Below are 14,328 nucleotides of genomic sequence, written 5' to 3'. Positions count from 1 at the left end.
TTTTGTTTTGAGATAGGGTCTCACTAATTTGCCCAGGCTGGCCTCAAACTTGCAATCCTCCTGCCTCAGCCTCCCGACCCTTCCCTTTCATACCTTAGTGCCCTTAGCTCATCCTTCCCTTTACTTCCTTACCTGACCTTAAAATGATCTTTCGCAGCTCCTTTCTCATTCCTCCTTCCACCCCCTCTTTTTTTTATCTATTTTGCTCTCTGCTCTCTAACATGCCTTCTTTCCATCCTTTCTCTGCTCTTTTGTCTTTTATTGTGTGTGTGTGTGGTGGTGGTGCTGGGGATCGAACCCACGGCCTCCAGAGCGCACACGAGGCACGTGCCCTGCTGTTGAGCTCCAGCCCTGGCCCTCCTCTGGCTTTGCATCCCTTCCCCTGTCCTGCACCTCTCTGTGCTCTCTGAGACAGAAGGAGGCACCTTGGTGGGCTCCTCATCCGGCTGTTTCCATGGGTGAGGCAGATGCAGGGTCTTGATGCAGGGGGCCAGATGCACCCCCTTCCTGCCTGCCTTCCCCCCATAGTCTGTGCCTCTCCTCATCTCTTGCAGCCTTCTCCATCTCTGTCCTAATTTCCGTTCTCTTTCCTCTTGGTCTCCCTAACCCTAACCCGTTCTCTTTCCTCTTGGTCTCCCGGATGCGCTGAGTCCTGGGCTGCCCCCTGCCTGCCCCCCCACCTCTCTTCCCTGGCCCACTGTGGCCAGATGGAGATTCCGCTTGTCTGCAGAACCATCCGCCAGCCTGCCACCCCCTCCTGCTCGCGCCTGTCATACCTGCTGCAGCCAACCTCTCTTGGGCTCACCCTGCTATTGTCCTTCTCATAAAACATTCTCAAGGTCCCCTGCCAGGGCACATTTGCATAGAGCTGTCAGCTCAGGTCTGGCCCAGGTGCCTGGGGGTTGGAGGCCCAAACGGGGCAGGTGGGAGTGCTTCCAGCCACACCTGCCACTCTTTTCCGTTGGAGCTCAGTGTCCTTGTGAGTAGACCTGGGCTGGCAGGTGGCTCCAGCGACCCAGGCTTGCCTGTCCTGTCTCCTCCACTCACCCGCCAGGAGCCAGTGGGGGGAGTGTGAGGAGCTCTAATGGGGACTCACAGAGGAAATCAGTGGCTTCTCTTTTTTGCTCGGATGCCCTATCCAGGACCTCTCTGCCACTGCCCTATTGTCACAGACCTTCTTATACCCTTGTCTGAAGGTGACAGAACTTGGGACTGAGTCCTTAGGAGTATTCTCAAGTCTCCCCGCCACCCCAGTATTAGAGATCGAACCCAGGGCCTCATACATGCTAGGCAAGCACTCTCCCAGTGAGCTACGTCCCCACCTTTTTACCTTTTTATTGTCTAAAAGTAAGTTGCCGAGGCTGGCCTCAAACTTGCAGTCCTCCTGCGTCAGCCTCCCTAGTAGCTGGGATGACCTGAGTGAACCACCCATCTTTGGGCGTCTGAGCTGGAAAAGTCCTTGGGAGCCGAGTTATTCAGTGCCTCCCTGTGACAGTTTGAGGAAGCCGAGATCCAGAGAAGAGCTCCCCCCCCCTCCAAAGTCACACAGCTGGTTGGTGACAGAGCCAGGACCAGATATGCCGGCACCTCCTGACTTCTGGTTCAGGACACTCTGCCCCCCCACACACACACCAGGACTGTGCCGGTCCACCCCCCTTGCCTCTTTCAGGGCCCGGTTCCTTCTTCTTTGAGTGACTGATCCACTGGCCCAGGCTAGTCAACCCAGTTGCTCTGTCCCTGTGAACCCCAGCCAGCCCCTTGTCTGCTCAAATGCAAAGAAACCAGGCCAGACTGTGGCCACTTGTAAAATCCCATCTGGTCCCTGGAAAGAGTCCCCTTTGGCCGTCCTCCCTGTATCCGCGGCCTTAGAAATGGACATCGGGGTGCTGTGGCCAAGCAGGTTGGGGTGAGGGAGGAATAACTGGGTCCTGTGCCTGTGGCTTGGGCTTACAGAAAGGACGGAAAGGGAGAGGGTGGCAAGGGAGGGACGTTCCAGGGCATCTGAGCTCCCCGCTGCCTGGCGTCTTTTCCGCTTGCACCATAGAATGAAGCCCGAGCGCTCTGGTGGGCAGGCGCGTGGGGTGAGGTTAGTCCTGGAGTATCTGGACTTGCCTGGGGGTGCTGTCTGTCACTGGGGATTCTTCCTCTGATATACATAGTGCCTCACCTCTACTCAGACTGTCATCTGAGCCAGTCAATGGAGTTTCCTGACCCTTCTTGAAGTCTTATCTGTCAAAGGGGTGGCTTGCAGCCCCTAAAGACAGTCACATCAGGTTTTTGACATGATAGGACTCTGGGCTGGGCTCTGTAGAAGGCAAGATCATCAAACTCAGACCAGACCCTCCTGCCTGGGCAGCTGGGCGGGCACAGACCTGCCCCCACCCGGGACCTTCAGGTCTAAGGGTGGGCCTCTGTGGCCACAGCCTGCCCAGGGTTTCTGCCTTTCTCTCATTAGTCACTCTGCCCAGCACCAGCCCAACTCGCTCTCCGTCTCCTCTCCTTTCCTCCCTCCTTCTCTATCCAGAAGTGTCAATCTCTCCTCTCTTCCCCCTTTGCTGGCCCAGCCCAGAGAAGTGAAATCCTCTTTTCTCCATGAGAATCCAATGTGAGGGGCTCTCTGGCTATTGTATTTTTCATGGAGCCGGAGAGGAATGACTGGGGGAGTGGGGAGTCCGGTGGGGGTAGGGGAGTGCCGAGATGTGAGAGGAGAGAGGGAGGGAGAGTGGAGTGTGGAGAGATTTAGTTCCATCTGAAAGCTGTCGGTGCGAATCAAAGGCTTCCCTTTGAACCAGCAGCAGGATCTGCAGTGGAGAGCTCAGGGACTGCTCCGGCCCAGGGGGTTCATTACTGCTCGTTTGATAAATCCGGGGAGACAGGGCCTGGCCTCCACCATCTTCCTCTCCTGCCGCCCTGCTCCCTGGATTCTCATGTGCCTGGCCCCACTCCCTCTCCAGTCCTGAGCCTGGCAGGCAAGGCTCTGGGAACATGACTGCAGGGGCACCCGTGCCAGGACACAGAGTCGACGGTGCCCGTGGGCAGAGGCAGATGTAGACTTGAATGTAAAGGTGCGGGAGGTGCAGCTGTGGGCGTGTGAATGAACGTGTGTGCGTGGGTGTTGTGGTACACGTATGCCCACAGGAAGTGCAGGACTAGCCGGCACGGTAGAGCACCTGTAATCCCAGCTGCTGCTCCGGAGGCCCAGGTGGGAGGATTGTAAATTCAAGGCTAGCCTTGGTGACTTAGCAAAACGCTGTCTCAAAATTAAAAATAAAAAGGGCTGGGGATATGGCTTAATAGTACAGCATCTCTGGGTTCAATATCCAGTTTTTTTTTTTTGTTTTTTTAAGTGCATGACTGTGTGAAACTGTAAGCATTTCCATCCCATAACAGGTTTAGAGGCTACTTCCTAGTTCTCAATTAAATATGGGATTTGAGGGCTGGGGATGTAGCTCAGTGGTAGGGCTCTTGCGTAGCATACACGACACACTGGATTTGATTCCCAGCATCACAAAAGCAAACAAAAAAAAAATAAAACAACAAATGAAATCTGACCTCTCAGTCCTCCCCAGGCTCAGTGGAAACAGGAGATGTGTTCAGGCACAAAGTTTAGCTTAGCTCTGACCCCAGTGCTGTGGGGGTGGAGGGGGAAGTTGGAGAGGAGAGCTGGAAGGCTAGTGTCCCTTGAAGGTCAGTGTTGAGAGGGGCAGAAGAAAGAAAAGGGGGGAGAGGGGCACAGTGCCACGCGCCTGTCATCCCAGCGGCTTGGGAGGCTGAGACAGGAGGATCGGGAGTTCAAAGCCAGCCTCAGCAACAGCAAGGTGCTTAGCAACTCAGCGAGACCCTGTCTCTAAATAAAATACAAAATAGGGCTGGGGTGTGGCTCAGTGGTCGAGTGCCCCTGAGTTCAATCCCTGGTATGGAAGGAAGGAGGAAGGAAGGAAGGAAGGAGGGAGGGAGGGAGGGAGGGAAGGAAGGAAGGAAGGAAGGAAGGAGGGAAGGAGGGAAGGGAGGAAGGGAGGAAGGAAAAGGGGGGACATTCCTGAAGCTAAAGGGGCAAGAAGAGAAACCAGAGCGTCCCTGCTCTCGGGGCTCCCAGGGGTGGGGTGGGATGGTGGGGGACAGAAGCACACAGCTGGGTTACTTTTCATCCAAGGCCAGCTGTGTTAAGTGCTAGAAACAGAAGCCCAAACAGTGTCGTGGGAGAATGGAGGAGGAACTTCCAAGTCTGAGGCTAGAGGAGCTTTGTGTTACAGGGTGGGGCACGGAGGGCAGGAGTTCACCTGAAACGTCCTTTCTCCCCCTGCCACGCTCCACGTCCCCATCTCTCCACCTGCCTTCTCTGCTTTGGCCCGGGTCTGTGTCACTTCATGGGCGTCTTTGCACACAGATCTCACGTGGTGCCTTGGGAGAGCACGTGCATTTCCCAGCCTGAGTTCTTTCCAACCCCGGGCTCCATTTCCTTCCTCTGTTCTCCTTTGCTCTCCCCCTGAGTGTCTGTGTTTCTCAGCGTCATTTGCACCTCTGTCGGCCTACCCCTTGGGCCCTGTCCTGCTGGGATGTGTGGACAGCTCCGTTTTTCTCCTCCTGCCTTCGCATTGGCTACTGTGATGGTTCTGAGATGTTTCCTGAAGACAGGAGGGGAGGACACCAGAGCAGGCTGGAATTCACTTAAAAACATGCGCAGAAGCAGGATAGCCCCCCCCACACACCAGGTGAGGCCTCGATTTGATGCTGTTTAACAGGAGGATGGTCTGTTTCCCTCTCTGTCTGCAGTCAGACCTTCTGTGCTCCCCCCACCCCACCTCCTGCCCCACTGACACTTCACCCTACAGCCCCCAGTTCCCCTCATTGCTGTTGGGTGCTGGTTTTATTTCCTGGAAGTGGATACAGGCTCAGATTGGGAGTAAAAATTGAATCCGGGTCCAGGAAAGACCCTGCTCTGGAACAGATGGCACAAGGCAAGGTGCTCAGGACGCTGGGAATGTGTCTGGACGTGTGCATATGCCATGCGCTAAGCCACGGGTTCCGGGTCCATGACACCTTCACACTCAAGGACATGCAGTAGCGAGTGCCCCCAGAGGCAGCCAGGCCCCTCTACCCTTCCTACCTGTCTGACACCGGCACTCCCGGTTCACTTTCCAGATGTTCCCTTCCGCTCATCCACCCCCAAGACCCACTCCTCGTCCTGCCTGAGCACTGTTCTTCCTCCCACTGCAGAGAGGGGGCTGTCTCCTGCTGTTTGTTTGCCCCCAGCTCTGGGCGCCTCCCCTGGGGGGTAGGGGATGACAGAGACCTGATGTGGAGTGTGTGGGGTAGAGAGAACAGGACACGGTGAAGTCATACTTGGGGCTTTCCCCTGATCATGAGCCAGCGTGGGTACCACCTGGGGCATTTGGACTTCATCTCACTCACTATCTGGAGTACAGGGGCTGTTTGGGGACCTGAAACCCTGCTTGTGACGTGCAGGCTCAGATCTAGGTAACCTTCCCATGGACTTAGATTCTGGAACCGCTTCATTTCCAACTTCTCTGGAATCTCTGCTGAGTCCCTTCTTTCCAGACTCCGTTGCCTCGTCAGGCCTAACCCAAGGGTGAGTTTTACTTCCAAATCCCCAGAAAGACAGCTAATCACCACCTTCTTCATCCTGTACCTGCTCAGGTTTCCTGCGGCCCCTCCAGTTAGTCTAACTGCTCAGGGTCAATAATGACAGTAGGTATCGTTCAGAGGGTACCGGCAGGGGACCGTATGGGGCGTGGCATCTATCCCATGTCTTGGAGTAGGCCTCATCTTTCCCGAACTTACTAAGGAGGAAATGAAGCTTAGTAGGTCAGTCCCTTGGCCAAGGTCACCAGGTTAGGAAGCCCCAGAGGCACAATGTAAACCACATTCTCTTTCCTACACTTGGCTCCTAGGATTTGAGCAGAAAGGGACAGTTGCAGTCTTGCTCAGACCTGTCATCATGCAGGTGAGCAAGTGGAGGCCCGGATGAGGGAGTGTTGTGCCCAAGGACACTGGACTCCTCACTTCTGCAAAACCCATCTCCTGACTCTGAATCCAGGCACTTCCCACCTCTGTCCTGTTGCAGGGTCAACCGCCACCTCACTCCAAGTGGTCAAGGAGCCAGCTGCTCACTGTCCTCTGCAGATTTCAACAAGAGACCAGAGTGACCAGGCACCATGCAAAAAAAAAAACTAGGGATGTCAATTCCATCTCTGAGCCAGGGCTTACTGGCCACTCCACTCTTAAGCCCTTCACGGGGGCTCCAGGGGCCATGGGAAGGAGAAATGTGAGTGTGGAGAGTTTGCAGTATGTAGCTGCTCTAGAGAAATGCGCAAGGATATGAATAAATTTGAATAATAATGAGGGCAAATGCCTGAATTAATAATGCTGGCTGCTCACCTGACCCACCCTTCCCCCAGGAACTCAGCACCTGCCACCCTCATCCCTCAAAATGTGAAGGAACCTTTCCTTCTTAAGGAGAAGTCAGGACGCAGAGGTGAGGAGCAGCTCACACGTGTGGGAGAAGGACCCTGTTTCTCATTTCCTGGTCCCCGGCCGACCCAAAGGGCCGAACTGGTGCACTTAACCAAGAATGAAAAGGCTGCGTGAGATTATATTGCCCTATGGCCACCAACCTGCTTCTCAGCCACTAATGTGGATGGATGTCCAATGTCCAGGGACTCAGAAGGAGGACATGTTATGCCAGATTCATGGGACCCCAATGGACCTCCAGGAGCCGAATCCGATGCAATCACACAAGGGTCTTTATTGCACGCTCTCGAGCCTGGACTCACAGCCATTCCAGACACAGCGGTCCCAGGGAGTGAGTCCTGGTCCTTTGTTCAGTGAGATTTTATAGGTTTTGGGGGATACTCTATGCGTCACTACGTGTCACACAGCAAATCGTTCCATACCGCGGGAAAGTCAAACAACAACTCTTAACATTGATTAGCACATTCAATGTCGGGAACAAGTTGGGTAGGGGTGATTGGTTAGTACAAGAGTGGGATTCCTTTGAACTGATTGGTTTAGGCCACGAGGGGGGATACGTGCTGAACTACATGGTTTCCCAACATGTTATCAACCACCATAAACTACTGGGAGGGTCATCTGGCATCCCAGGTATTTCCCTGTCTCATGCTGATTGGTGGCTGCTAGGGGATTGCTATGGGTCCCCATCTAGCCTGACTGAGTCAGGGACACCTGGCTCAGCAGATCTCTCCTGTTATTTGTAGATAAACAACTCAGCAGGGCGGGAATGTGCCTAGGAGTGCTCTGTGGTTTTTTTTTCAAGGACAAGGGTCACGCCCCCTTCCTTGGACAGGCTTTGCTCTGAGGTAGAGGCTGGTTTCTCAAAAATGGAGTCACATCAGTTTCTCAGACAGAGCATGGCCCCTGGCCTTGGGAGAGAGGTTCCCATTCCGGAAGAACAGATGAGACACACACCCCACCCACCTGTTCCCCTGGGTCTCCTGGCACACAAGACCATGGGTGTAAACCCTGATAGCCTGAGACAGGAAGCCCTGGGCCTAGGACTAGCTGGGATGGCCATGGAGCCCAAGGATGAGTTTAGGAGGCTTCCTGGAAGCGGGAAATGTGGAGCGGATTTGGGAAGATGGGAGAAAATGGGTCTGGAGGAGAAAAAAGAAGGTAGAGCGCATGGGCTAGGCCCGGGGTTCAACCCAGCCAAAAAAATGGAGGGGATCAGATGGATTGTGGGACTGGGGTTACAGTTGAGCAGCAGAGCTCCTGCCTAGCACACTCAAGGCCCTAAGTGCATTCCCAGCACTGGAAACAAACAAACAGAAAAACTAGAGGTGTCCGCAGTGGCTGAGAGAGAGGTGCTGAAATGGAGAGAGGGTGAGTTCCATTCCTCTACAAACAGAAGCAATGGTAGGTAGGTCAGAAAAAATTGGGGGAAGATGGGTTTGGAAAGGATTGGATTCGGGGATTTGGGACTCTGCAAAGACTTGGGGAGCTAGGAGGGACAGAAGAGGGAGGAGCCCCTGCGTTCTGGGGAAAGCTGATTTGGTTACCTTGGTGTGACCGACTGGGAGCATGGCAGAGAAGCCATGGCAGAGAGAGACCTCTCCCTCTGCTGTCCTCTAGTCTCTCCTCCCCTGCCGACTTCTTTCCCCCCAGCCCAGCTCCTCCAGCTCTGCGAGGTGCCCAGGGCTGTGGGGCCGACCAGCGATGGAGCGAGCCCAGCGATGGAGCTAGCGGGTGGGTGGGAGCAGTGGGGGAGAAGAAACCCGCAATCCAATTCCCTGCTCCATTTAGGCTCCACAATTAAAGGCAATTACTCTGCAGTTCTCTAATCAAATGCTCCCGGCCGAGATGCCAGCCGGGCAGCCATGTGTAGCTCCTGCAGCCGGAGGGAGAGGGGAGCACAGTCACACGGCCTCTCGGCAGAAGCTGAGTGTGTGCAGGTGTGTCGGTGTGTCCACCCCGTGCCCCCGTACTGGGCCAAGGGGTAAATACATGGATCAGGGACAGTGTCCACTTTCTTGTGGATCTAGTCCCCACCCAGGGAGCTTCTGTGCACATGCATGGCACGTGGACCCGCCTGCTCTGGGGGATCATGCCTGGCACTGTTGCCCACATGTTGGCTCACGCCACGTGTCCAAGAAGACTCATGGTGGTGTATTCGTGTGTGCGGATGGGCCTAGTCCCAGGGACCTGGTGGGGGCGGAGGGGTGGACTGCAGCGTCTCCAGGGGCTTTCATTATCAACGCGTCCTGCATGAACTTGGGTGTGTGGAGAGGCAGTGGGTGGGGTCTTAGAGGAACAGCCCAGGACCTGCAGGACAGCAGCTGAGCTGTCACCCCAGCCCTACTGTGAACTCACTGGGTGCCTGTGGTTCAGATCCTCTTTTCTCTGGACCTCAGTGTCTGCCTCTGCAAAATGAGAGGGCTGGGCCAGACCCATCTCTAAGGCCTTTACGTAATACTGCACCACTGCTAATTGCTAAGCACCCCTGAAACCCACTCCCGAAACTCACTCCCGTGGGCCACTGAGGGAGAGCGGAGTAGAGGGCAAGCTCGTGACGTCTTGGAAGGATCGGGTTGGTGCTGAAATAGGACAAGGGCAAGAAGTCTCCCCTCCCCCCAGGGCCTGAGGCTGTCTCCTGCCTGCCTTTTCTAGGGGTGGGTGGGCATGGGAGCCCGAGAGGGGTGGCATCTTGGTTGGAGACCCCCTGTTTCCTCATACAATGCCCACTTTGGCTTCTCAGGGACCCAGACCCGCTTCAGCCAGGAGCCAGCTGACCAGACTGTGGTCGCGGGACAGCGGGCGGTGCTCCCCTGTGTGCTCCTCAACTACTCTGGGATTGTGCAATGGACCAAGGACGGGCTGGCCCTGGGTATGGGCCAGGGTCTCAAAGGTGAGTGGTACTGCGGGGCCACCCAGCTTCCTGACAGCCCCATGTGTACCCCGATTCCCACTCCCAGCTTAGACTTGTGGACTCTCCTCTCTCCATCTCCTCCTGAGCTTTGTCCGGCCCACCCTGCGTCTCTGTCTTTCCTCCTCACTGTGGAGGCTGGGGAAAGGCAACCCAAAGCCTGGAGATCAAGGGAAACCAGAGACAGACAGACAGACAGACACTGTGAGGTGCTGCAGGTCAAGCAGGAGATGCTGGGACAGTACCATCACCTGTCTGCTGGCAAGTTCCAGCACTTCCTGTGTCCCTCAAGTGCATCACACAGGCTGCCTCTGCTCCCCCCTCCACCACCCCCAAACACACTCACACACACACACACACACACTCAGGCCATGTTTGCCAAAACCTCATTTTAACATCAGCCTGAGCACTTATTCAGTTATTCACTCAACAAGCGTTTATTAAGCACTGGCTATGAAGCGAGTGTTGAGAAAAACATAATGATTCAGTCAGAAGCAAACCCAAAATCCTCCTATGTTCCCAAGCAAGTCAAGAGCCTGTGGAAGGGCCCCCTGACAGAACAGGTGAGGAGCCAGGCTCGCAGGGCTGTCCTCCTGCCCTTGCCACCTGCCAGCTGGGTGTTCTAGGACAGTCACCTCCCTTCACTGAGCCTGGTTTACTGCAGCGTGAAACAGGCCTACCTGTCCCTTTGAAAGGTGTGCCTGCCTTCAAAGTGCACCTGTGGGTCTTGCAGGCAGGAAGGGAGAGAAGGGGCCTGGTGCAGACAGAAGAGTGTCGGCTGTGGAGTACTCTCGTGGCCTAGGGAGGGGCTGTGTGTGTTTCTGTTCTTCTTATTTTCGAGGGGGTTGAGACGACTTGCTGTGGATTCCAGGGAGGGGAAATTGGTGTGGAGCAATCTGTAGGAAGGGTTTGGTGCATCTATCGATGATGGAAAGAGAAACCAGGAGAGAGGAAGAGAGAGAGAAATCAATAGATATGGAGTGAGAAGAATCGATAGCCTCTGGACAGAGGGAGATCGTGGGAGGCCAGGGGAATGGGTGGGAGGCTGCAGGAGGGAGGATAAGGGGGAACGAACCGAGAGGACCCCTGAATCCAGCCATCCTCCTTGCGAGGAAGCAGGACTCTGCTTAGGGGCCCCTGCGGGAGCTGGAGGACTCTGCCTGGCCCACACCTCCCCTGGTGAGTGGCAGGGGCAAGACCCGGGCCTGCCTTGGGCTTCCCGCTGCCTTGCCAAGTCCCACAGAGGCGCCCCCAGTGAGCTCGTGTCTGTGGTGCGATGCCCGATATTCCCCTCTCCCCCTCCCTCCTCGCCCTGCTGCCTGCCTCTCCCCCTCTCCCTTTGCTATCATTATGAGAGACATTTGTCTGCAAACCGCTTCCGAGATTTCATCTGCTTCTGCTCTCTCCCCCCACCACCCCGTCTGCCCCTCCTACTTTACGGCTCCCAGTCTCGCCATGGGGGGGTCCTGACATTCTGGAGTCTGGCACTCCATGATGTCACCTGTCAACGGCGGCCCAGGAGGGGGCAGAGCAAGACGTCCTGACCGGAGATGAGATGTGGGGAGAGGATGAGTCCTTGGGGACAGGGGGGTCCTGGCCCCAGGGCTGGGTCTCATGCTTTCTGTTTCTGCAGCTTGGCCACGGTACCGGGTTGTGGGCTCTGCGGACGCCGGACAGTACAACCTGGAGATCACCGATGCCGAACTCTCTGACGACGCTTCTTACGAGTGCCAGGCCACGGAGGCCGCCCTGCGCTCCCGGAGGGCCAAGCTCACCGTGCTCAGTAATGACCCAGGGCCCCTCGGTGCCCCACACCCTGTCTCCCGCTCTCCCATTCCCTCTTTGACTCCCCCCCACCCCCAGCTTCTCCCTCTATTCCTGGCCTCATCCCTGCCCCGCTGTCTCCCTGGTTCTCTCTCTACAACTCCTTCCTTAAATGGCTTCCCAAATCCAAATGCAATGAAGGCTTCTAATGGCCTCCATTGGGTCAGTTCAGTCAAGGAAGGCTTCCTGGAAGAGGAGAATGTTTAGAGCTTCTCCCTCTTCCCTTCCACCTGTCTCCGTTGCTTCTGATCCCCAGCAATGGCCCTTCTAGCCATGGCTGCCTCCTCCCTCTCTCCCTCTGTCAGACTCCCCTGTGCCTCCTGGGGACCAGGGAGCTGGGCTGGAAGAATAGGCTTGAGGCTGGGCCCCAGGGGGCAGGTTGGGGTCCTGCTGCGTCTGGCCCAGGCTGTAGCTTCAGGAGGGCTTGCGTCTTGGAAGCCCTGCTCCCAGTGAGGGCCCACGGGGGAACAGAGCAAATGTCCCTCTGTGGTCACCCCTGGGGCCATGTGCATTAGGAAGGGACTCCCCTGCACGGAAGCCCAGGAATGAGGCCAGCCCTGCGGCGCCCTCGCCCCTCTCCCCCGGCCTCCCCTCTTTCTGTCTCCCCAGTTCTGTGGTCTGGAGGTGCCTCGGCCTCCCTTCTGCCTGTCTCTGGCCTGGAACCTTTCTGCCTGTGACCCTCTGTTCCCGTGTCATTGATTTTTGTCCCTATCTCGTTCCTTCCTCCAGATGGATCTGTGCCGCTCCCCTCTCTTCCCTCCCTGTAACCAGAAATGGTTGAAGTGGGGGCTCAGGGTGGGGGCTCAGGGTGCTTCCTTATTTTGAGGGGAGAGGAGTGAGATTGTGACAGGTTGTCTGGGTGGGCTGCTGGGAGCCCCGAGATCTGGGTCATTTGGATCCTAAAGAGGTCACGACCCCTGGGCATGGGGTTTCTCATCCATAATGTGGGACAGTGACAGCGGCCTTTTTTAGCAATTGCCGCCTCGCTGCTCCCTGCTCCCTGCACAGGGAGCTGTAAACTGTGCAGACGCGCCCGAGTGTGAGGTGTCAGGAGAGGCAGGCGAGGACGGAGGAACCCAGCAGCTGGTTTCTTTGGATGGAGAGGCCCCAAAGGACTAGGATTCAAGGCTGGTTGGTGACTTGCTTTTCCTCTCTAGGACTAAATCAGGAAGAATAGCCACGAGGAACAGGGTGGGACCCCAGAGCAGGAATTAGAGCTAAGCACAGGATGCCAACGTGTCATCTTGCCACCCTGGACCAGGCACCAAGGGAACCACGGTTTAGGGGAATCCTTCCTTCACCCTCCCTAACTGCCTCTGTTTTGGACCCTGGAAAATGCTACTTCTGCCCTGGAGAACTCCCATCCTAATGAGGGGTCCTGATACTCTTCACTTCTCTCTCTAGCCTCAGTACAGAGATGGAGAGCTAGAGATGAGGAAAATCCAACTGAGCCATGGCTTCTCATGGCCTCCACTGGGTTGGTTCAGTCAAGGAAGGCTTCCTGGAGGAGAAGACTATCAAAGGGAGCCCTAGATGCAGGAGTGCCTTGTTCAAAAGCTTGTAGGTCAACGAGGGCACGCTGCCTGAGCAGGGACACTGGCTTATGGGAGGATGTGGTCAGTGTTGGGTGGGGTCTTGCTGGTCTGGCTTGAATGTGTGATCAAAGCAGGGAAAGGCCCTAAGAGTCAGAGAGCTGGGCTGGGGATACAGCTCAGTGGGTAGAATGTTAGCCTTGCGTGCACAAGAGTTCTGAGCCCCAGAACCACCAGAAAAGGAGATTGGGGGAGGGGAGCGAGAGCGAGAGCGCACATGCATGCTGCCTGGGAGGTAGGATGTTTAGTCTAGCTGCACCTTTCCCTCACTCTACCCCCTCCTGGTCTCTTTCTTGAGCCCTGAAATACCTGGCAGAGGTGCCCCACAGAGGTAATAAGAAAGCCCGACATTTCTTTTTTGCAGTACTGGGGATTGAACCAGGAGCACTCTACCCCTGAGCTCCATCCCCAGCTCTTGTTTGTTTGTTTGTTTTGAAGCAGGGTCTCACTAAATTTCCTAGGCTGGCCTTGAACTTGCCATCTTGCTGCCTCAGCCTCCTGAGCAGCTGAGATTACAAAGCATATGCCACTGGGCCCCCCAGAAGGCGTGATATTTCTTGCACCCCTCCTGCTACCCAGAGCCTTGGCTCCAGGCAGCCTGGGGCCCAGAGACCGGGCAGGCCACAAAGGAGGAGGGTGCTGTGCCCTGGGCCTGGGATCAACCTTCCTGTACACACCAGCTTCATAAACCCCTCTCAGCCCCAGCCAGTGTGCCCCTTGCCCACCCCACCTCTCCAGGCCAGCCATCTTCACAGAATGAACTCTTTCATTCTTCTTTATGGCAGGCTTTGAGAGGAGGCCTCCTGCTCCCCGGCAGACGCAGACACAATATAGATCTGCAGACCGACAGCTCATTAGTCACAGCAATAACAACCAGAGTGCACTGCCATGGGCTTAGCTTTGGGGTCAGGCAGGCCTGGCCCGCATCCCAGCTGTGCCACCGAGTCCGCTCTAGTGGCTCTGAGTGCGTCGGTGTAACCTCCGGAGCCTCAGCTCCTCCTTGGTAAATTAGGGTTAGTGATATTCCCATGAAAGGATTAGGGAAGGACACCTTGTGGTAAGGTAAAATAAAGTCACCTGCACGAGACACTTAGCTGACACAAGGCCCACTTCCAAGGACGGATGAAATTCTCGTCAATCGTATCACACTTTACAGGTGGCTTCTCTTCCTCCATCTCATTTTACCCCCACAACTGCAATTCTGGGGAGTTGGTATCGATGTTAGTTTTGAAATTTCACAAACAAGGGAACAGAGGGCGTGGACACTACGTGGGCACACTGATACACAGATCGAAGTCACAAATCCTGAGATCTCGTTCATACGCACGAGCACAAGTGGACTCCTGCACCCGAACAGCTGGCGTCCTTTGCCCAGCTGTGGAAGGCAGAGACGGGCTCACAGAGAGTAGGCACAGAGTTTGAAAGGCTAGAGAAAAGGTGGGCTGGAGGGAGAAGTGACAGATGGATAGTCCTTCCCTGAACAAAGGGAACAGAGAGCTCATGGGAGGAGCT

General features: G+C 55.7%; 1 protein-coding gene across 3 annotated transcripts in view; it reads left to right on the top strand.

Moving 5' to 3' along the window:
• Kirrel1 (kirre like nephrin family adhesion molecule 1) overlaps positions 1 to 14,328 on the top strand; it is a 101,826-nt gene that overhangs the window by 70,865 nt on the left and 16,633 nt on the right. For 2 of the 3 annotated variants that reach the window (XM_027920242.2, XM_071618292.1), the window contains exons 2-3: positions 9,233 to 9,382; positions 11,034 to 11,183. In XM_027920242.2, the coding sequence (XP_027776043.2) occupies positions 9,233 to 9,382; positions 11,034 to 11,183 (300 nt within the window). Of the gene's footprint in view, positions 1 to 9,232; positions 9,383 to 11,033; positions 11,184 to 14,328 lie in introns of those variants that run through there. The other variant, XM_071618293.1, reaches the window with a different exon arrangement.

Source organism: Marmota flaviventris, chromosome 10, assembly GCF_047511675.1.
Source record: "Marmota flaviventris isolate mMarFla1 chromosome 10, mMarFla1.hap1, whole genome shotgun sequence".
Taxonomy (NCBI): Eukaryota; Metazoa; Chordata; class Mammalia; order Rodentia; family Sciuridae; genus Marmota; species Marmota flaviventris.
The sequence above is the reverse complement of the archived record's forward strand: the minus strand, read 5'-3'. Positions and strand labels throughout refer to the sequence as shown.